Source organism: Panthera onca, chromosome X (assembly GCF_046562875.1).
Source record: "Panthera onca isolate mPanOnc1 chromosome X, mPanOnc1 haplotype 2, whole genome shotgun sequence".
Taxonomy (NCBI): domain Eukaryota; kingdom Metazoa; phylum Chordata; class Mammalia; order Carnivora; family Felidae; genus Panthera; species Panthera onca.
In genome coordinates, this window is record NC_138357.1 from 119,274,189 (window position 1) to 119,297,653 (window position 23,465).

The 23,465-nt window shown below is 48.9% G+C and overlaps 1 protein-coding gene across 2 annotated transcripts in view; it reads left to right on the forward strand.

The window, feature by feature from the left end:
- The window catches only part of GPM6B (glycoprotein M6B), a 147,255-nt gene that overhangs the window by 57,491 nt on the left and 66,299 nt on the right, over positions 1 to 23,465 (forward strand). The window contains exon 1 of one of the 2 annotated variants that reach the window (XM_081793436.1): positions 11,363 to 11,402. The exons of the other annotated variant lie outside the window; for it this stretch is intronic. Within the exon in view, the coding sequence (XP_081649562.1) occupies positions 11,378 to 11,402 (25 nt within the window). The 5' untranslated portion in view covers positions 11,363 to 11,377. Of the gene's footprint in view, positions 1 to 11,362; positions 11,403 to 23,465 lie in introns of those variants that run through there. 2 annotated transcript variants of the gene reach the window in all.

Consider the following 23,465-nt stretch of genomic DNA (forward strand, 5'->3'; position numbering starts at 1 on the left):
AGTGTGACAGCATCATGTCAGCGCTGGTGAGCCTTTGGCTTTGGGAGCCGCTCACCAGTTCTGGTATCCCGCGGCACCTTATGGAATGTGTCGAATATACTCGTGGTGTAATGCACCTTTGTTGAATCTAATTACCAAGGAAGATGCCATCGATTGTATGAATTTTCCCCGACATACTTCTTTTTGTTAGTTTCTCTCCTTACGCCTCACAAAAGTATACGCTTTTGTTTATGAAATGGTTCCGGTTTATTCCTAGATAAGAGCTTCAGTCTTTATTTGCATGTGTTTACAAACGGTTGAAACAAAGCCTTTGACTATCTCATAATGTCTTCCTTAATCCCATTCTTTTTGGATAAAAATAGTATTAATATATCCATTGTAAATCGCTGGCAGCTCATTTTGAAATGTGTCTTTTTGTACAATATGTACTATTAAGTATTCTCCTGTGTTGCTCAGGGTAAGAAAAGATGACACAGTGTTTTTTTGTCATTTCAAGAAGCCCAGTTTTTTTTTTTTTTTAATGCTCTATTTAAAATGATTTTTAAAAGACGAAGTGCAGCTTAATGAAATGGGAACTTGCCATTTCAGTGATGGAAAATGTGGAGGACAGGATACTTGAGATACATTTTAAAAGGAAATGCATATTTAAATATAAATGCTTGTTTTAAAGTCATCCATTAGGCAAAAATGGAGACACTCGAACAGTCTAGATCCCTTGAGAACATTTTCATGGCGCTTACAGGGAATATCATTGGAGGGCTTATTGTGCATCAGACTTTGTTCCAATTGCTTAATGTGGATTGACCCATTTAATCTCAAGACCACCCTATGAAGCAGATAGTTATCCCTTTTTTTTTTTTTTTTTTTTTTGGAGAGAGTGAGCGAGAGGGAATCCCAATGCCCAGGCTCAATCCCGCGAACAGTGAGGTCATGACCTGAGCTGAAACCAAGAGTTGGATGCTTCACTGACTGAGCCACCCAGGCGCCCCAGCAGAAACCATTTTAAATCGAACAACTCTGTGACGTTTAATACGTTCACAGTGTTTTACAACCGCCAGCTCTATCAACTTCCAAAACCTTTTCGTCGCCCCAAAAGGAAACGCTGTCATCTTTCTTTCTTTCTTTTTTTTTTTTTTTTTTTTTAAGAATCTGGAAACAGGAGCACCTGGGGGGCCGGGGGGGTGGGTAGGGGGGGAGCTCAGTCAGTTGCGCGTCTGACTTGGTCTCAGGTCACGGTCTCAAGCCCCACATCGGTCTCGCTGCTGTCAACACAGAGCCGGCTTTGGAACCTCTGTCCTCTTCTCTCTGCCCCTCTGCCCTGGCACGCTCTCAAAAATAAACATTTAAAAAAAAAAAAAAATCCAAAAACAGAGACCTGGAGTCAACAAGCCCCTTTCCTAAGGTTACCCAGCTGCTAAGTGATAGACCCGTGTTTGAACCTGAGCCCTGGGACGCAAGTGTATGACTCTTGGAAGATGCGGGGGTGAGTCTGAACTCCACCTGGCTCCCGGGCACTGGGTGGGGGCGGGGCCGTGGGCGGGGCGCTCAGCACCTGTACCTTCGTGACCTTCACGTGGAGCAGGTGAGCTTACCTGCTGGTTGCTGAGGCCACGGGGCCACTCACAGGTCCCCACACGGTTCTGCTTGGGAGTGGGGCCAAACCTCGTCTTCCTCTGTCAAACCCGCAAACCCTCGCTCCCCCAAGCAAACGGCGCACGAGGTGGGGTTCCCCTCTGCGTCTCGATGCTCCACCGCCCCGCTCCTCTGTGTGGGCACTCACGCGCTCATTTCAGAAGCTTCCAGCTCCTTCACCAGGGCCAGAGAGATGCCTGGGGTGGGAAATGGTAGGAGGCATCCACCGTGCAGCCCGTACAAGCTCACAGGGTCGGGCTCTCTCGCCTTGGCGGGTCCCGGCCTTGCCCTGTACCTCCTCCTCCAAGGTCACTTTCAGTCGTTAACGCCTCTTCTCCTTGCCTCCCTCTCCTAGCTGCTTCCCTCTTCGGGACTTCTAGGAGCTTCCTCCTCCTGCGCTCCCTCCTGTCTCTGATCGCGGATTTCCGGCTCCTCCTGTGCTGCCCGCCCTTTCGCGCACAGGTTGACAGACTGTGCGTGACTGTCTTGTTCCCTTACCCTGCACACCCAGCTGGGTCGTCCCGTCCACTCCACCTTCTCCCATCTGTGTGTCGATGACCCACACTGACAGTCGTAGCCCTGTTCTTTCTTCCACCCTCTGCCCCAGTGATCCTGTGTCCTGGCTGGCCTGCAGAGTCCCAATTTATGCCTCTTGTCTTAGAATCCTTCTTGGCGGTGCGTTCCTCCCCGCCAGTGCCTCTGTTTTAGTAGAACGTCCCGCAGGCATGTGAAGTTCAACAGATCCGAATCAGATTCCTCATTCCATCTTGGCTTCCTCTGTCTTGACTAATTATTAGGACGCCTGTTTTCCAAGGATGAGGGGAGGTCGCCACCCCTGGAGTAACGGCTGGACCCAGCAGCCTCCACCTCTGTTCCCTGACACTCATCCTTCCTTGGATATCAAGGGTTGCGGCTCGTTTGACCCCCCAGCCCAGTGCTGATAGAACTTTCTGCCATGATGGGCACATTCCAAATCTCTGTTGCCCGGTAGAGCGATCCCTGCCCACGTGTGGCTATCGAGCACTTGAAACGGGGCCGACGCGACTGAGGAACTGACTTTTGAATTAGATTGGATTTTAATGTAAATAGCCACGCGTACCTAGTGGCCACGCTGTGGTCTCGAGCAGCTCTGGCTTCGGGCATCTCAGACTTAAACGTGCGCACAGCTTACCTGGGAATCTTGTTAAAATGCAGAATCCGCTTCGCTCGGTCGGGCGAAATCGACGCTGCTGGAAGGCGGGCCGCCCTTGGAGGAGCAAGGCTCTAGTCCAAGCCCTGGCTCGCTTCAGCCACCCCTGGGAAGATGACGAAACCTGCCAGATGCCCAGGCCTTGCCCCAAACCTGGGAAATCAGGAGCTCAGAGAGTAATCTGGGTATTTGTGCGTTTTCAAAGCTCCCCGGGGTGATGGGAACATAAGATAAGTCCAGACTGAGCTGCTCAAACAAGACTTGGTCGTGAGAGGTTTCAGGTTAACAAAGTGGGACGAGCCCGTGGGTACAAGTCGGGTGGCCTCTGCGACTCCGGTGGGACGCCTCTTCCTCTTCAGCCTGAAGTCCCCGCTGGGGACCCCTGCCTGCCTTTCCTCCCCAAGTCTCTCGATGCTGCCAGAGGCTGGAACAGCTCTGACTTCTTTGAACAGATTTCAAAGCGGCCAAACAGCCCTGGCCTCGCACTTGTAAAGAATTTCCCTTTCTGCCGGGACTGTTCTAGGCAACGTGGCTTTGCTGACAAAATGCACGCAAACCCCGTGCATTACTCTTTCCTCGGCGCACACGGGTTTGTGGCACAGTTGTAAAGAAGTAAATACGGAGACCGGAGCTGTTGAAAGAGTCGGGCACCTGGAGACCGGGTCGGGCTGATCAGACTCCCCGTTGGGACTCTGCTGCTCGTACAGCCCCGAGTCCGTACCTCACCAGAAAGGTTATCATCACTTCAGACTTGTCTGTGTGCCCTCCTTCCTTCTAGCCTGAGTGTCCTCCAAAGTAGGGCCACTGTCCTCTGGCTCTCTGCCTCTCCATCCAGGCCACTGTCACAGTCTGCTGGGAAACCTCCCTCAGACCTACTGGTTCAGAATCCCGAGAGGCTGAGCCAGGAACGTGTGTGTCGAAATCTCTTTCTTTATTTTCTTTCTTTTTTTTTTTTACTGTTTATTTTTGCGCGCGCGCGAGAGAGAGCGTGTGCTCACATGTGTGCACAAATGGGCTGAGGAGGGGCAGAGAGAGAGGGGAGACACAGAATCCGAAGCAGGCTCCAGGCTCCGAGCTGTCAGCGCAGAGCCTGACGCGGGGCTCGAACTCAGGAACCGTGAGATCATGGCCTGAGCCGAAGTCGGACTCCCATCCACCGACCGAGCCTCCCCAGGAACGTGTGTGTTTGAGTGGCTTCACAAACTGTCTTGACTTGTAGATGGGAATGAGCAAGCCTCGTGGCCCTGGAGCCTAATGTTGTTTACCTCTGGCACATGGCGAACAGTGAATAAATATTTGTTTAATGTATGGAAATACGTTTAAAGTTTAAATCCCTGGAGAGTCTTGGCAGACCCCACCCTAGCCAAGGGATCAAGGTTGAGATCAACACCGTTGGCCCCTATACAGTGCATTGCCTCGCTTCCCGGGTTTCCTTCCTAGTAATGTACGACGTGAACTGAATCAGGGGCAATCATCGGACAGACTCACACCAAGGGCCAGTCCCCAAAACACGTGACCAGCACTCCTCACAAGACGAAAGGTCATGAAAAACAAAGACTGGGGAACTGTCACAGATGGAAGGAAGCTAAGGAGATCTTGGATTGGATCCTGGAATAGAAGGAGAAGGAACGTGAGTCGGGGAAAATTAGCAACATCCAAAGAAGTTCTAGGCTTTAGTTACTCACATTGTATTGAGGTTAATATTTTAGCTTTGATAAATATCCTGTAGTTAAGTAAGATGTTAACCTAAGGACAAAGTGGGTGAAGGGTATACAGAAACACTCTAATGTCTTTGTGACACTTCTGGTAGCCTGAAGTTATGTCAACCCCTCTGTCCCCAGAGAGCGGTTAAAAACCAATTATATCTTAAAGGAGTGGGGAATCACTGAAATGCCACTGAACAGGGGATCCTGGAAGGAGAAGAAGGAAGTCCAAAGACGAGACCCTTGGTTCATCACAGAAACTAAACCGGGTAACCTGATTACAAATTGATGGCCCCACATTTTCATCATGAGTCCCTAATGGTGGTTTTACAAATCTCTCATGTCTTTTAACAGCTTGATTGATCTGTAATCCACATACCGTACCGTCCTGGATTTAGAGTTGAGGATTTTAGAACCTTTCTATCCCCCTAAAAAAACCCAAAAAACAAAAAACCACCTCTCTGCCCATATCCGTCACTGGACATTTCCCCTAACTCTTTTCCCTGGCTCTAAGCAACCGCTTTATTCCGTTTTATGGCCCAGTGGTCATCTGTTGTATGCATATGTACTCTGTCTAGTGAGCCCCCGCGTCGGTCGAAGGACACCTAGTATCTTTTGGACATTACTGTGAAGGCTTTTGGTCACATCCTGAGGTAGAAATACTCCCCCAGCCTCCCACGGTCTACGCATATGTCTTTCCACAAGATAGACTTGGGATAAAGCGTGTACGTCGTCTCCACGCATCCCGCGCGGTGCCGTTTACTGACCTACACGATCAGCCACTTTGGAACATCTTTAGAGTTGAGGCAAGAAATGACCTCAGGGTCCCAGAAGGGGGGAAAAATGTGGGTGATGCTATGTCCGAGTCAATGACCAGCACTTCAGGGAGCTGCCTTGTGAATCACTTTATTGAATGAGTGTGCGAAAGGAAAGATACTAGTTGTCCAAGAACGCTATTGCCAAACTTTGTGGAAACAGAATCTCTTCTGTGGGAACAGCATACATTTTCTTCTGTGCCACGGAATTTCCCCTCATTTGACCCAAGGGGTAAAGGAAAACTCTTATGCAACCATCACATTTCAGAAGTTATTCTTTCTTATGTAGGCTGGTTAATAACCAACAGGAGACAATTTTATCTAAGAAAAAATGACTAAGATCCTGTATTCCGTTTTTAGTGAAAGCTGATTTACATATCTAATTCATGTTCCATTAGCAAAAGTTATGGGAAATAAGGAAATGTAAGAAAAATCCAACACTGGTTTTGGGTCTGAATTTAAAATCCTATAGTTATACTCGGTTGGAAAGATTACCTTCAAAACTCAGAAACTGAGTAAACTGCCAACTTACTTTGCTAAGGTGTCGACCTTTTTGGAAACCTAGCAATTGTCAGTTAATGCTCTGTAAACGTTATTTTTAATAGAAAGCCTTTTTTCCACCATTTAAATAACTCTTTTCCAGGAGTACCTTTCCACACACCCTCCCCCCCCCAACACACACACTCTCCCCGCCACTTCTCTTTTATTTTTTTAAGGTTTTAGTTTTAAATAATCTCTACACCCCACATGGGGCTCGAACTCAGGACCCCAGGATCAAGAGTCGCGCTCTTCTGACTGAGCCAGCCAGGTGCCCCCACACATTCTACTTTATCATCTATGAAGAACTTTTCTCACTTTCTGGAAAATCTTTCGCCCACCTTGAATCTTCCTCTGTTCTGATGTCCTTCAGATGTGAAACGGAGTCAGCTCACCGAATCTAAGAGAACCTGGCCGTGTCGGGTACTCGTGCTCATACTTTGTAATCTTACCGCCAGCCCTTCTGCCTAGTGACCAGACTCTGTGTAGTTATGCCAGAAGTATGGCGGCCAGAACCGAACACCAGACAGGAGATCTCATCTTGGTTCCGTGCTTTCGCGCAGCGTAAGCTTTAGTTGCCCTTTTGGGTGAACATATCAGGGGGCTCGAGTTGGTGTTTCTGTCAACTTAGCCCTTCAGACTTTTTCTGTGTGTTGCTGATGAGCCTGTCCTACCACCGCGTTTCCCTGCCCCCATCCAGAAATCACGCATCTGGTGTCTGACCGCTAAATTCGGATATGACCTTTGTTCCTTCGGCCTTTAACCTCTTCAGATAGGTTCTCCTCGTTTCATCCGACTCCTTTTGGTATCTGATGGTTTTTGTCACCGAGGGGGTTGGCCTTACTTCCTAGTTTCACATCGCCTACAGACGGGAGGTCTCAGAACCTTCGTGTGAGCTGCTGACAGGCATGCCTCAGTAGCGGAAGGGCCGGCCCCAGTCCCCCTGAGTCCCTGGAGACCTCCTGGCAGCCTCGTACTTCATCGCTGCTGCTGTCACAGCCTGGAGATCTGTCGGGGCTTGACATCGCTAAAGGTCAGCTGTTCCACATTCTCTTGGACACAAGGGGAGTTTTTGAAAGACCTTTACAGGTGCTTTGCCGTGTCCAGACAGTTTGTGTCTAGAAGATTCCCTCAGCCTTAGAATCTAACTACCTTTTCTGGGAAGAAAGCAAGAGAGGCTAATCTTCTTACATCTAATAATCACTGCATCCTCTCCTGAGTGCTCACAAGGCATTCCTTAATGATCTACTACAGACTCTTGACCAGGATGTGTATCAAGTTCAGTGATCCAGAGTTTTCGAGGCATGGGTCTTTTTTGCCACATTGGAAAATGACAAGTGCATTTCCCCGACTCCATCGGTATTACAGGGGAGGATTTAACTATTTTATCTTCCGGTTCTGCAAGCACGTGGGGTGAGATCTGTCTTCACTCTGCTGTGTAAATCCCTTTAGAATATCTTGCGATCGATTTGGGGACTTCGTGCTCTATCCTGCGTATCGTTCCTTCCCCTGTTTCTTGGCTGAGCGTCCTTGTTCTTGTCCAAGAGTCAGAAGCAGAATGAAGTTGAAGAGGTAATCAGGTTTCCTTTTACCTGTTGGAATTAAAACACGAAGCCACGAATTTGTCCCGTGACCATTCGGCTGTTTTTGATCATGAGATCCTGAACTGCCTTAGAGTTTACAAAGTGTCCTCATGTGCATGTGATCGTGACAGCCACCCTGTAAGCCGGTGGTTACCTGATTTTAGAAATGAGGAAGCAAGGGCACCTGGGTGGCTCAGTCGGTTAAGCAGCTGACTCTCGATTTCGGCGCAGGTCACGGTCTCACGGTTTGTGGGTTCGAGCCCCGTGTCAGGCTCTGTGCTGACAGTGCAGAGTCTGCTCGGGACTGACTCTCTCTCTCTCAAGATTAATAAATAAACTTAAATGAAGAAACAGAATTGAGCTTATGTCAAGTGACCTGTAGGGGTGAGTGATTATTTTTTTTCCAAGTCCTGCTACGAAACTGGTCCGTAGCAGAGCTGGGCACCCCCTGGCCTTCTCACTACAGCCTTCGCTGCACTCGACACTCGCACCGCCCTGCTCGGGAAGCTCACCATTCTGACCTTATCCTCGGAAATTCCTGTTTGTTCTTTAATATGTGCCCTTGTCTTTCACTTCCGCAGCATGAGGGGCACTGCCCTTCTTCTGGAGCGTGACCCTAGCTGGGTGGCTCAGGCGGTTAAGCGTCCGACTCTTGATTTTGGCTCAGGTCATGATCTCGCGGTTCGTGAGTTCAAGACCCGCTTCGGGTTCTGTGCTGCCCGTGCGGAGCCTGTTTGGGATCCTCTGTCTCTCTCTCTCTCTGCCCCTCCCCCACTCACTCACACTTGCTCTTTCTCTCTCTCTCAAAAATAAACATTAAAACACACACACACACCCCAACTCTGACCCTGGAATCAAATCTGCCATTTTCTGAACCTCTAGACCTTTGGTCCAGGATAGCAGCCCCCTCGTCCGCTCTCTGCAGGAGGGAATTGGCAGCAACGCGAGGCCAGGCCATTGAGAATTTATCGGCATTTCTTTTTTGCTGAGTAAGGTGCTTCGGAGATTTGCTTCGGAGATTTATTTACACTACCGTGCGTGTCCTCAGAGAGATGGGGAGAAGGTGAAGGGTCAGCATCGATTTCTTTCAGGTTTGTCAAGGCTCTTGGGGATTTTCAACGTCCCTTTGTACTACAGAGTGCAGGATCCGGCGACAGGCGACCTTTTTGATAGGACTTTATTGATACAACGTATGGTAACCTTTTCTCCTGCCTTCACTGACCTCTCGCTGCTCCCCAGAAATAAATGGGCCACATCCTGCTGTCATTTGTTGTCAGCTCTGGGTATAATAAAGCGAGTTTCCCAAAAAGAACTGCTTTAGAGAAAATCACAATTTGGTTATCACGGGCGAGCCAAGTCTGCAGCCGCACCGTGCGTGTTTCTTTCTGGTTCCTTTTACAACCTCACCGCAGACTGAAGCAGAGGGACCGGGGTGGACCAAAGGGAAATTATTTCTCTGTTGTTTTGCCAAAGACTTCATCCCTGGCCCTTGCAAATGCCACAGATCCTGGAGTTTTGAAAACGGGCTAGAATCATCACAAGGCCGCTCTTTCTCTAGGAAGAAAGTGAGTGAGTTTCCCATTAGGAGATCATGGTTAAAATAATCCTTCGGCCCTGGGACCAAATGTAACTAGAAAAGTGTTCAAAAGCTGCATTCATTCGGGAGAGAGAACAACCTTTCTCATAATGAGCCCTGGGAAGTGTCCAGCATGGAAAGAGGTCGCACAATTGACAGTTTGGCGTCCGAATAACTACTACTCGCTTATTTTTGCTTGTGGTGTTACAGCTTTTGTGGTTTTCTCTGAGGCCGAATCCCTGGTGTCTTCAAACAGAGTTTCCACTGAGTCTGTCTTCTTTCAAACCACGCTGCGTTGTGGAATTGTAATCCGCCATTTTCATAGGAGGTGGAAACAGTCACTACAGCATAAATGAACAAAACGGGGTTCGGTCAATTTTTATTTCGTGTGCATGGGGCATTTGTTCCTAAGACTGAGACCATGTCAAATTATAGCTTCAGCTGTTCGTTTTTCAGATTGCCCGCGGAGCATGGTTTGGTGAAATTATATAATAGGTACAAGTGTGCAAGATCCCTTATCCGAGGAGAACCGAGAAAGATACTGTTCCCGAATATTCTGCTGGTTGCCTATCCAAGAGGCAAAACGTTGGTGCTTGGGATGAGGGGGATTACTTTAAGGCTACATGGCTTTCTATGGTTCTACCAGTTTCTAAACTGTATTTCCACAAACGAAGTCAGAAGCGAAAGAGCTCTTTGGGGGGTAATATTCATAATACTTCTCTCATGGGTGTTTTCCAAAGGCGCTAAAACATGCCTTCATTTATTCGTGTTGCTTCACATCTGTATCATACCTACCTGCCATGTTGCAGAATCCACTCACAAACTCAGGCACGTGACCTCAGCAGGACAGTGAGAACCACCACGGTCCCCCCCCCCCCCCCCCCCCCCCCCCCCCCCCCCCCCGTCTCTCCCCCATTTCCACCCTAATCTTGACTACTCTGCCCCCAGGAGGGGAGGGGAGGGCGGGGCACAGCTGCAGGCAAGTAGATGTTTCTTTTGGTTTCGAGCTTCCAAGGACCAAGATCCACTTGTTAGACTCTCTGGTTTTCACTTCGAGATTTTTGCCTTTTCTACTGACTTGAGAACTTAATGCGTGACTCTGCCACGCTACCTTTCAGACGCGTGCGCGCGCACACGCACGCCTCCCGCCCCCTCACCCTAAAACTTGACCGCCGAGCTGTCCTAAGCACGAGGCTATTTGTTCTCACCATTTTGGGGTCACAGACCACTTGAAGAATGTGTTGGAAGCTTCTATCTACCCTGAGAAGTGTCAATATAAATATGTGTAGATTTTGCCTTCGTTTCTGCAGGGATCCGTAGCTTCCATGGAGCCCACGCCCAGGGACTTTTACTATATGTTCTTCTGTGTGAGTTTCGTTTCCGTCTGCATGTGTTACTTTTGTCAATTGAATCTATCTTGGTTACTTCTTCAATTAACAAATTAACTAGAAGACCAACGGCCTAAAATAGATTTTTTTTACATTTGATTAAGTACAATATTGAGTGCCGAAGTCCATTTGAGAGCGGGGTGTTCGTTATTAACCTTTTCAATACCAAAATCTCAATACCGATCGTCGTGGTTGCCAAAAAGCCAGTCTTGAGAGCCAAAATAGTACAAGGAAAAAATGGCCGACAGTTGAATTTTTATCGGAATTATTTTTACCAAAGAATATGAAAGAAATCCCTTATTTAAAAGCAGATAGAAACAGGTTCAGGGTTTGACCGTGTTAATGGTCTCTTTCACGTGGGAGCCACTCACTGTACCAGAGTGTTGTAAGAGTCCTGTCGATTTAAAAAAAAAAAAAACAAAACAAAAAACATTTTTTTTAATGTTTTTTTATTTTTGAGAGAGAGAGAGAGTTGGGAGGAGACAAAGAATCTGAAGCAGGCTCCAGGCTCTGAGCTGTCAGCACAGAGCCCGACGCGGGGCTCGACCCCACGCACCGTGAGATCATGACCTGAGCCGAAGTCGGACGCTCAACCGACCGAGCCCCCCAGGCGCCCCACGAGTCCTGTCGATTTTAAGGGGTAGTCGTATTTTACTCCTCCCACCAAGGTTTATACATTTTTGTGGTCGCTTCTTAAAATCCTGAAAACTGAAATAACTGAAGGGAGGAAGGGGCCGACGGAAAAACAACCTAATGAGGATTCTCTTGCCTTCTCAAATCCCTTCCTGTGTAGAAACCACCCGGGTGGCCCCTGGAGTGTTTCTTTCAGCTCGCTGGCGCATCTGGCTCAGCGTGCGCGTTCGCACCGAGTGATGTTTCAGTTGTTGCTGCTGTGACGTGACGTCCGTTGCCAAGGTGATGAAACAGCGATTTCTTTTCCAGTCCGGGCCTGGGATGGAGGACGGGGCAGAGAAGAGAGGTGAGCCCGGACGATGGAACCGACAGGCACGCTTGGGAACGACGCTCCTTGTTCATTCGGTTCAGTAGCTGAGCGGCTTTTCTTTCAAACTCTCTGTGGGTGGTGGGAGCCCGTGGGGGCGAGAGCCCGGTTACTGGAGCTAACGTGTGTGCAACCTTACCGTTCCAAGCACTTCGTACGACCTCTAGGACAACCGCATGGGATAGCAGGGTTCCAGCCCGACTCCCCCACTGCCTGGCTGTGTAAACACGTGCGCCTTCATGGTTATTGACTAACAATACCCATCCCTTGGCGTTGACGTTAGCATTAAAGAAGTTGGTCAGTATAATACAGTTCTAACTGTGCCTGATACATTAAAAAGAACTCCATAAAGGTGTCAAAACTTAGCAATAAAAATAAAATCTGTTGGGCCCCCCCGGGTGGCTCAGTCAGTTAAGCATCCGATTTGGGCTCGGGTCATGATCTCACGGTTCGTGGGTTCACGTCGCGCTCTCTGCTGTCAGTGTGGATCCTTTGGATCCTCTGTCCCTCTCTCTCTCTGCCCCTTCCCTGCTTGCGTGTGCGTTCTCTCTCTCTCTCTCTCTCTCTCTCTCTCTCTCTCTCTCTCTCTCTCCAAAATAAACAAACATTAAAAATAAATAAAATCTGTTTACACCAAGACTTAGAAGCAAATGTGCAAAGCTACGTTATTCACAGTAAGCCCCAAACTGGAAACAACTCAAGTGTCTCCCAACTGGTGAATGCATTAAAAAAACTGGGTGTGGGGGGGTCACCTGGGTGACTCAGTCGGTTAAGCGTCCCACTTCCGCTCGGGTCATGATCTCACGGTTCGTGAGTTCCAGCCTGCTTGGGACTCTCTCCGTACCTCGCTCTCTGCCCGTCCCCCGCTCACGTGCAAGCTCTGCCTCAAATACTTAAAACCATAGGCGAAGTGTAATGTATATAAATTTTACCTCAAAGCTAAAAAAGCACCCTCGCTGCCAATTGTAAGGCTCTATGATACCTAGATTTTTTTTTGTATTTTAGAACAGGGATGAATGGTTTTCACCCAGATCCAGGTCACGGGACTGTTGAGATGATGTCAGAGGAGAAATGAAGCGTACACCCGTCTGCTGTGAAAGATACCGAGGGTGATGGTGAGGATGCCTACGCTGGCAGTCTTTATTGTCACAGAAGTTGTCGGGACTTTGCAGACTAAACCAGCGAGAAATCACATGAGCAAATACAATTCAAGGTGTGTGGCGTGGCTGAGTATGGATGGATCAAAACACAGCGCGAGCAATCAGTGGGGGAGAGGAATAGCCGGGGGGAGGGGTCCCCGGCAGAGAAGGCTTCGAAGGGGCTGGATACACTATCCTGGAAGTAACGTGAGCAGTGGCAGAGAGGTCACAATTCATGTGTGCGAGTGGCCCCGTTGGAGCATGTCGGGAAGACTCCGATTGTAAAGGACCCTGAGGACACCTTCACACATGTGGTTGCAGAGGGTTCCCGATGGTCCGCTGGTCTGCTGGAGGGGTAGTGACTGACTTCAGTGACAGCACATGGGTAGCTAAAGATTGGCCATGGTGGGAGTACTTACAACATCGAAAAGGAAGAACATGACAGGTGTGGGTCCCACTGCCCCACAGAGAGCCACGGTGATCGGAAATAGGTATGAGCTTGTGAGAGGGGAGCAAACAGAATGATTTAGTGCCGCCTGCTCTTAAGAGAGCAAAAAAAGAAAAAAAAAAAAAAGAAGACTCCTCTTATGGGAGATGAAGAAGCGCAAATATTTAAATTAAAACGATTTTTTTTCACGTTTATTTATTTTTGAGAGACAGAGCCTGAAGCAGGCTCCAGGCTCCGAGCTGTCAGCACGGAGCCCGACACGGGGCCCGAACCCACGAGCCACGAGATCATGATCTGAGCCGAAGTTGGACACTTAGCCGACTGAGCCACCCAGGTGCCCAAGAAGCACAAATAGTTAATGCTGAAAGAGAGGTAGGATCATTTGGGGTCGCTGCCACAAGAACTGGAACAGTAGCATGTCTTCCCACGAGTGCGGATGGAATTAGCATGTCTTGTGCAAAATGGGGTGTCTTCGGACCTTCACTAGACGGGACTCCCTCTCGCCTCAACAACTTCCTTGAGATCTACGCAGCACCTGAACTGTCTGTGCGTGCAGTGCCGAGCTGGGTCCTCCCCTGTGCCCGCTGGCACTCTGGGAAGGCAGCCGCTGTGGTGGTGTGAACGAGGTCCTGAGCCAGTCCTTACCCCTGTATCGCTCATCCCGTCCGCTTGTACTACAGACCTTGCTTACTTGTTTGTTTCCCTAATAGCGTGAACCCCAGAAGCGCCGGGAGTTCCGCATCCTTGTGTATCCTCGCTCCTGCTAGTGAATTTCGTTTCAGTTTTTTTGATCGCCTGCAGTTATCAAACGATCGTTTGGATTCGGTTCAATAAAACACACCCAGGCTGCCTTAAATATTAAGAAGCGGTAGCCCCAGATTGTGTGAACCATGGCTCACGTCCTTGTTTCTGTTGGCGGAGGGCACTAGTCGGCCAGCATCTCGGTGTCTTTGTGTGATACGGAAATGGAAGCCGTTCACTGTCATTTCTTCGCGCCGGATTCTTCTGCCTGTATAAGTGATGACTGATAAGGGGTGTTGGCTCCCCATCGTTGCCGTACTGTATCGGATTTCTCTTCCTCCTCCTCTGTGGCAGGCTGAATAACGCTACCCCCCTTCCCCGCAGGGGCCAGGCCGCCCGCCCTGGAACCTGTGACTATATTATGTTCTATGGCAAAGGAAACTTTGCAGACCAGATGAGGGATCGCGAGACGGGGAGATTGTCCCGTGATGTCAGTGGTCATTGTAAGGAGGAGGCAGAAGGGTCCAAAGGAGGTGTGTGAGGATGGACGCCCAGAGGAGAGGGACAGAGATCTGAAGCGCTTGTGTGACCGGCTCGGAAGATAGAGGAAGGGACCACAAGCCAGAGAATACAGGTGGCCGCTAGGAGCTGAGAAAGGCCCAGTAATTCGCTCCCAGAGCCCTCAGAAGGAAGCAGCCCTTCTGACGCCTGGACTTTAGCCCAGCAAAGTGATTTTGGGTCTTGGGCCTCCAGAACCGGAAGACAGTAAATTTGTATTGCTTTAAGCCATTCGGTCTGCAGCAGTTGAAAACAGTAAACCATGTGTTCCCAAGGTTCACTTTTAAATCGACATCCTTTGCTTTCCCCCCTTCAGTGTACATAGGGGCCCCTGGGGGTCTTGTGCAGATGCCGACTCTGATCCAGGGGCTCCGGGGAGGAGCGTGATCATACTCAGTCGTCCCGAGATGCCAGGTGACGCCGGGGCTGCTGGCTTCTGCCCACGCTTCGTGGGGGAAGGTTCTGGACGCGATGTTCGTTGTCTGGAGTTCTCTCTCTCCTCAACTGCCTTCGGTCGGCTTTCTGAAAACACCATTCTGTCGGGGCTCCTTAAGTTTCTAGAGGCATGTAGAGAATTAGAGAAGGTTCTGAGGTGAGCCGCAAAGACTTGGAGTAGAGCCAACACGCGCACACTGAAAGAGCTACAACTCGGCAGCCGGAGGAAGAGAAGGCCGAGGGATGATCTAATGACGCATTAGAAACTCGAGAGTTAATGAGTGGGAAACAGTGCTTCGCTGCTCCTCGTCCCTACCGAGCCAACCCCGGGATAAAACAGAAAGAATGTGGGTTTGGGAACCACGACCTGGCAGGGAAGGCTGCGGTTTTGACATGCGGCCTTGTGCAGCTGCAGAGGGCCCTGGGGTCCCTGTAGCTCCACCTCCTCGTTGGCGGATGACCAGATGGGCTGCGGTGACCTTCGTAAGTCCCCAGGCAAATGGTGGGGCCTGGCGTAGACCTCGTGTGGCTTGACCAGATTCACTGCCCCACCTCCGTGGAGGGTGCACGGTGGGTTTAAAGATGGGCAGTCGCTTTTGTTTTTCAAGTGATTGGTGTTGGGTTTTTTGGGGGTGGGGGGTGGGGGGTTAAATGTTTGTTTTTATTTTTGACAGCCAGCCAGCAGGGGAGGGGCGGGGGGGCCGACGGAGGATCCGAAGCAGGCCCTGTGCTGACAGACGTATTCTGGATCTTGCTCTTGGGTTTGGTTCCACAGGTGTGTGCCTGTGCGTGTAAAATCCATCAACTAAGGATTTTGTGCGCTTGGCTCTGTGTTATTCCTCGATTAAAACAAACTTTCTACGAGCCTGTTGCCAGTGAACACGCAAACTCTTCATAATAGCCGCAACCTGGAAACGGTTCAACTTTCCTTCACAGTGGGCTGAATAAACTGTGGCATCTTCATACAATGGATTTCTATCGGCAGCGAGAGCGAATAAACCACTGTAGCCGGCAGCCACGTAGGTGAGCCTCGCAAGCAAGTTGTTGAACAAAAGAAAGCAGGCACAAAAGAGAACATTCCACATGATCCGTTTATATAAAAGTCAAAACTGAGTAAGCGTATCCGTGGTGGTCAAAGAGTAGTAGTGGCTGGCTTGGGACCTGTAGGGGCACAAGGGGAAGGGCTCTTGGGTGCCAGCGACGTGTTTTTAAAAAAAAAAATCTGGGATCCGGTTACGCGGGTATAGCCGTTTTGTGAAAACAAAGTGAGGTGTACGCTTGTTTGTGCATTTATGTATACTGCAGTTAAAAGTTAACTTAAAAAAAAATTGGGGCGCCTGGGTGGCTCAATCAGTTAAGCGTCTGACTTTGGCTCAGGTCATGACCTCGCGGTTTGTAGGTTCGAGCCCCGCGTCGGGCTCTGTGCTGACAGCTCAGGGCCTGGAGCCTGCTCCAGATTCTGTCTCTCTCTCTCTCTCTCTCTCTCTCTCTGCCCCTCCTCTGCTTGCGCGCGCTCTCTCTCTCTCTCTCTCTCTCTCTCAAAAATAAACGTTAAAACAATAAACTTGATAATGGCACCCTCTCACAAGCCTTCCTGCCGTTCAGCTCTGAAGAATTGGGTTTTGCGATGTATTTTAAAGGTACGCAGGTAGACTGCGTTAGGAAGTGTGTACTCTCGCAGAGAAGAAGTCTCCTGGAAGGGACGTGGAGACTTAAATCTCAGTTGTACACCGAAAGACCTCTCGTCCGTAGTCGGCTTTCTCCCCGAGCTACGACGGCCTTTCTTGCAGGGAAATCTAGGAAGCCAGCCCCAGCCCTCTATTCCTTTTTGGCTCTTGGTAGTTCTGCAGAATGAAAGAATGGGGTCATTTTTTCAAAGCAGCTTGGAATGACTAGTAATTGATTCTGTTCGGAGACCATTCTGTCAGGCCAGGCGCATCGGCCGGCGGCAGCACCTGGGAGCCACGGCTGGGGTCAAGGCTCGCAGCCCACCTGGTCCGAACTCCTCCCTCCGAGCCAGAGTTCGCCGGAAGCCGCATCCCCTTCCGGCCACTGGCCGCGTGGTTTCCAACTAGATGGTTAGCGTCGCTGAAACCGTGCCATCCCGGATCGGATCAGGCCGGGGGTTGACGAGGCAGGCCCGAGGCCGCCCTCCCTAACGAGGCCCCCTGACGACGTCGGCCCCTGGCCGGCGTGTGCCAGCTCGGCCGGAAAACACGTTCCCGACACGGATGTGAAACTTGCCCTTCCTGATAAGGCCGCTCGGGGGACCTAGACTGTCCAGACAAGACAGTCGATCCCGAACACTTGCCTTCCTTCCTGGAGTCTGGAATCCTGATCCGTGTAGGCGGGGCGGGTGGCCTGTGTGACCAGCTGGAGTCTTTTTGATGGCTTCCCCGGGGCAGAACCGTCTCGGGTGTGTCGCGCTTTCGTTGCCGAGAGAGCCGAGTGAGCTCCGTGTGACCCCTTCTGGGGGGGGGGGGGGGGGCTGCACGTGGATGCCTGCAGACTCCACGGGCGCGCGTTTCCGCTTCGATCCGTCTGTGTGGCTCTAATCAATTTAGCCGCGAGTGCAGCTGTGAGCAGCCCTCTAGCCTCTCTCCGCGCACAGGTGTGCTCTCGGGGGGCACAGATACCCAAGTGCATAGTTGCAGGAGGGGTCTTTCTGCCTTTTTCCAATGAAAAGAAGGTCCCGAGGTCCCCTGGGGGTGCTGCCGCTGGGAATGCAAACGTGAGCAGCTCTTGTCGAGGACACGTGGTCGGTCTCGAGAGACCCGAAAGCAGGGTCTGCACCCCGCCCCCGGCCCGGGGGGGGGGGGGGGGGCCGGCTGGGTCTCCGAGAGGACGATCAGAGGGTACGTTCCAGGAATCCCTACGCAGTTGGCAGGGGGGAAAGGACGAGGACGTTGCACATCGCTGTGTGGAAAGACTTCTTGTGTCTGTTAAAAAGGTGCAGAATGGTAGATACAGCGTGCTGCTTTTTGCATAAAGTGTACTTCCGCTCTAACCCTTAGAAGTGGTGACCTCGCGGGGGGCAAGTAAGACCGATAGAAGCCAGGGAAGTGGGAATTTTCAAAGCATGGGTCCTTCCGTTGTTTTGATTTTCCAATTGTGTCCTGGCATTAGCTATTAAATTTTTAAAGATCAGGGAAAAATCAGAAGGGCTGAGAAGAGGCAGGATCAGACGAGGTATATCAAAGGCATGCTATTATAAGTGAAAATAAGAGCAATTTTATAATCTTGGAGCTCCCTTTTCCCTTTGCTTGCAAAAAAATCAGCCCCCTGTTTTTGTAAATGAAAACATTTTGACACACAGCCACACCCATTCTCTTCCATATTGTCTCTGGCTGCTTTTGTGCTGCCATAGCGGAGCTGAGCAGGTGGCACAGAGACCACATGGCCGACAGAAGCCTAGAATATTTACTCTCTGGCCTTCTACAAAACCAGTTTGATGACCCTGCACCCACAATGTTGTTTAGTTATGGCTCATATCATGATATACTTGATAAAAAGCAGATAAGAAAATATGTATAAGAAAAGCATTACACGACAAGATAAATCCAATCACTGCTCTGTGGATTCACGTCCGATTCATTTTTCATAGTATAGCTCACTTCTGAGCAGGGATTGGCATTTCTGAAGGTTCTAGCCCCTATCTTTTTTAAATGTGTATTTATTTTGAGAGAGAGAGAGAGAGAGAGAGAGAGAGAACGTGTGCGTGCAAGCAGGGGAGGTGGGGGAGAGAGATGGGAGAGAATCCCAAGCAGGCCCCATGCTGTCCATACAGAGCCCGATGCAGGGTTCGATCCCACGAACCATGAGATTATGACCTGAGCCGAAATCAAGAGTCGGACGCTTAACCGACTGACCCAGGCGTCCCTAGCCTTTATCTTGATGTGTGTTTTCGAGCGATTTCCTTTTAATAGCCTAAGTAACCTATCTGTGGCGGATGCTGTGGGTCCTGTTCGTACCCCCTCCCCTTACCACTTCAGCGAACTCTGGTCCAACTTCCAAGTGCCAGCCCCTGCTTTTCTTTGCTCGAGGGTTTTGGCCACCAGATTCTGCCTTGCTCATCTGTTGGCAGGGCAGAAGTGTCAAGAGAATTAACACCCTCCGGGAGCGGCCCCCAAGCAGTGATTGATGGGAGCTGGTATGTAAATACCTCAGCTCCCCTGCCGCATGGTGGGATAGCTCTGAAACACTTCCTCCCTACTGTCTCTCAGAGTCTTGTGGTAGGCCTAAGACCCGGTCACCCACAGCGACAACTTACTTGTTAACCTACCTTTATTGCCTGCCTCCTCTTCCCTTCTCGCACTTCCCTTACCCACGTTTCCTGGGATCAACTCCCAAATGAACGACTTGCATCCAAGCTCTGTTTCAGGCTCAGGTCCTAGAGGAACTCAAACAAAGACGGGTTCCTTAGGAACCGTCATTTGTTACCTGTCGGCCCACATGAGAAATATTTAGAAAGCTCCCTTCTGTATTTTATTAATACAACACACAGAGGAATTTTCCACGTACTCTGTTATCTTTTAACGAAAACCAGATATTCTTGCTATAGACCAAAAATACATAAGCTGTATAAAGGGAATTCTCTTATTCTTGTTGAACATCTCACACGTTTGGTGTACGATAACTTTAAAAAAGTGGTTTCCATCTCTTGATGGAAGATGTTGACCTGAGGACACCGGGATGTATTTTTCTTTGATTTGGCCCTTCGTTTGTAATAGGCAAGGCCAACGGCAGTCGTTTCAAAGAGGCCATTTTTGGTAAACGTTGAACAATTCTCCGTGGAATTCGGTATACGCCGTGTTGGATATGCGATTGCTTAGGGTTAAGGAGGAAGGTGGAGAGGAGTTCTCTCCAAAGAGGCGTTGGTCTGTTGGGGACACCCGGCAAGAGAAATGTAAAGAAGCCAAGTAACAAGCGATCTTTTTCCTGAAAAAAAGTGTGCCTCTAAGACAGAACAGTTAGCGTATGAGGGGCTCTCCCATCAGCCTTAAGGGGTTGTTATCGTCCTCAGTTCGCGGGTGAGGAAATTGAGGATTAGAGGACGTAAGCTATTGCCCAAGGCCATCCAGCTAGTAAGCTGGCAGAGCTGGAATTAGAACCCAGCTCAGGCTCAGAATCCGGGCACTCTTGACTACTTCTTTCTTTTTTTTTTTTTTTTTTTTTTTTTAAACGTTTATTTATTTTTGAGACAGAGAGAGACAGAGCATGATCGGGGGAGGTTGACTACTTCTTTCAAGCTGTGAGTAGCTGTAGGGATCTCAGCGGGGGTTGGAAGAACCAGCTCAGCGTTGGCAGAGTGCCAAAATACGGCCAGTCGAGCCTTCGAGTCAGTCACAGCAGCACTGACCCAAGCGCCAGGGCCTTCTCCACGAGGTTCTGGACACCTGGGCCGTGGTTCCAGGACGGAAAGTCCGTCACCCCCGTGATAAAAAGTCATACTTTGATCCGATGCGTGTCCTGAGGGTTGCACGTCATTTCATCGATGTGTCCCATGGGCTTTGCGAAAGGTGTTTAGTGTTCTCATTTTTTTTTTCAAGGAAGCTGGCTGTTACAGGGCTTACACACGTTTACTGTCCAAGCTCACGTGAGTGGTTCAACCACGATCCAGACTCTTAGCTGCTGGGCCCTGTTCTCTCTCTTGCTCTGCGTGGGCTTAAGACTTGAATTAAGAAATGGACAAGACTCTGAATTAGGAAGATAAGCCTGTTCTTCAAAGTGTTCGTATATTTTTAATTTTCCCACCAAAACACAAATGTTGCCCTCGGCCAACTCCATGATTGTGCTTTCTTTTCCCTTTTTTGCTCTCAGTTATGGTGGTTATTTTCTAACAAATTGATTTTTACTCCATTCTTGAAGTGACATCTCCCAGCAACTCCTATGTGAAGGTAATTGCTAGTTTTACTGTCTTCACGTTATGATGACTGTTGATATAATCCAGGATAATCAATGATATTCAGCCTGGGGCTGATGATGTTCCCTTGTTTCACCATCGGTGTGTTCGTGAGTATGGTGCAACCACGGACACATCCGGCCTCCAGGCAATGACCGTGTGCACGAAGCAATCAACTGACAATGGAAGGTAGCGTGTGATCAGGTCGAAATGAACGGGACCTAGCCTTGGTGCCCCTTGAGTTCGATACGAAAGCGGGTAAGGAAGGGCTTTGTGGAGATCCCGACGGTTACATCTTCTCAGCTCCTTGTGAATGAGTTCACCTTTCTCTCATTTCATTCCTCCCTGGCCCGGGCCATCATCATCTCTGACCCAAATTACCATACCTGCTTCCTGACTATTTCCCCGACATTTTTTTTTTTTTTTTTTTTTTTTTTTTTAACAATTGTGTTACGGAACTTAGGTTCCGGAGAGTTGACCGGTTTTAACGTCAATTAAATGGCTTTTAGTAAATTTGCCAAATTGTATAGTCACCACCACAATCCCATTTTGGAACATTTCTATCACCCAGTAAGATGCCTTGAGTGTATTTACAGTTAGTCCCTGTTCCCATGCCCAGTCCCAGGTTCCCTGGGGAACCATGAATCCACTTTCTATCCACTGTTTGCCTTTTCTGAATGTTTTTCTATAAACGGACTTCTACGTATTCTTTTACGTCTGGCTTTTTTTTTTTTTCACTGAACAACCTGCTCATACATGTCAAAGCATGTAGCAGTACTTTGTTTTTATTGCCAAACAGTATTCCACTGTGTGGACCAACCGCATTTTGTTTATCTGTTTACCAGTTGATGGACACTTGGGTGGTTTGTACTTTTTGGCTATTATGATCAGTGCTGCTGTGAACTTTCATGTAGAAGTTATTGCGTGGACATTTGTTTTTATTTTCTTTGGCTATATGCCTAAGAGTGGCGTTGCCATGCGTTAATAACTCTGTTGAACTCTTGGAAGCACTTCCATATCGTTTCCCAGAGTGGCTGCACCATTTTCCACTCTTGCCGGCAGGCCGTGAACAAGGGGTCTGATGTCTCCTTATCCTCACCAATGCTTGTGACTGTCTTTCTGACTATGGCCGTTCTAGTTTGTGTGCAGTCGTATATCATTCTCACGTTTAGTTTTGCCAGGCGAGGGACATGGGCGATGTAGGGCAGTTGCCTGAGTAAGCATGTCAAGTGTTTGAAAGTCTTCGTTTATTTTTTTGGTAGCTAGCTCCCCTAATGTCTTCGTCATGGCCATTGCACATCCGTGTAGTTCTAGGCTTAGACTAGAGAAAGAAAACGTCCGTGTTTGTCCTGCACTTTACCTTCTCTGTCTTGAAACAAATAAAATTAAAGAAATAACAGTTTTAAAAACCCGTTAATATTTAAATGGCAGTATTCATAAAGTTGCTTAAAAAAAGAACCCTGCTACTAAGCAGGTGTTAAAGCTATAATTTGGAGGGCCTTTTGGGCTTGATTATAAAGTTCAAAATTGGAATTACTCATTTGATGTGATCTATAGTCATTTTCTACTGCACCAGCATTAATCCACTTAGAGCTGGGTGACTAATGGATTAGCAAACCCTTCCATTTTCTATACAGAAATGGATATTGTGAGGGCCTGAGTGGCAAAAAGGAGGCCAAATAGAGGCATAATTCGTGTATTTAAACTGTACAAAAATATACGTGGGATTAGCATTGCATTAGAGTTTAGATGGGATATTTAGGCGTTGCGTTTAGAAATCATCTGCAATTCATAAAGAACAGGAATCCTTATGTGTTTAAAATAGACTCTGAGAGGGGCGCCTGGGTGGCTTAGTCGGTTAAGCGTCCGACTTCGGCTCAGGTCATGATCTCACAGTCCGTGAGTTCGAGCCCCGCGTCGGGCTCTGTGCTGACCGCTCAGAGCCTGGAGCCTGTTTCAGATTCTGTGTCTCCCTCTCTCTCTCTGACCCTCCCCCATTCATGCTCTGTCTCTCTGTCTCAAAAATAAATAAACATTAAAAAAAATTAAAAAAAAATAATAAAATAAAATAGACTCTGAGAGAGAAACTTACTGGTAAATGTTAAAACTTGGTCTCTGAATATTTAATCGTATTAAACATTGTTTGGACTTCGGCCAAAACTGCCTTATAGCTCACTTTGTTGATTTTTCTGCCCAGTTTTTCTGTTGGACGCGCAGAACGTTGGCAGCGACTTGCATGTAAGGATGTTTCGCGGGCACACGAGATGGTATCCTCGCTTCAGTAGCCTCGTGAGGTCTCATCTTTCTGTTACTACTGACTGGGGGATTTGGGACTTCTAGGACTTTGTTTATATATTTAACAGACGGAAACACGACCAGTGCTGGGCGTTAAAACTCAATACAGATAGACGTGTTGACAGACCATCCGAGCCATCTGCTGGTCTTGTCCGCTACATTGATGATAGTGTCCAGGAACGCAGATGAGAACGAGACAAACGGGTCTAGAAATTCTGGGGGTGATTGGATAGGTGTGTAGATAGATGGGTGAAATTCGGAATTCCAGAGAGGAAATGCAAGTGTGGAAAAGGGACAGCACTCGGGGGGGAAAAAACAGAGGTTTGCATGTTACAGCGAGGCAGCCAAGTGGCAAAGGAAGGGACAGACAGAAAATGAAAAAGGGGGAAAGGAATGGAGGGAAATGAAAAGGGGAGAGGGGGAGAGAGCAGAGGTTTCGGCCTTCTTTCCTGTGGAGTAGGACTCCCCACTTGTTCTCTCCAAGACGAAGAACCCACCAGTCTGGACACAGTGCGCCTTCCTGG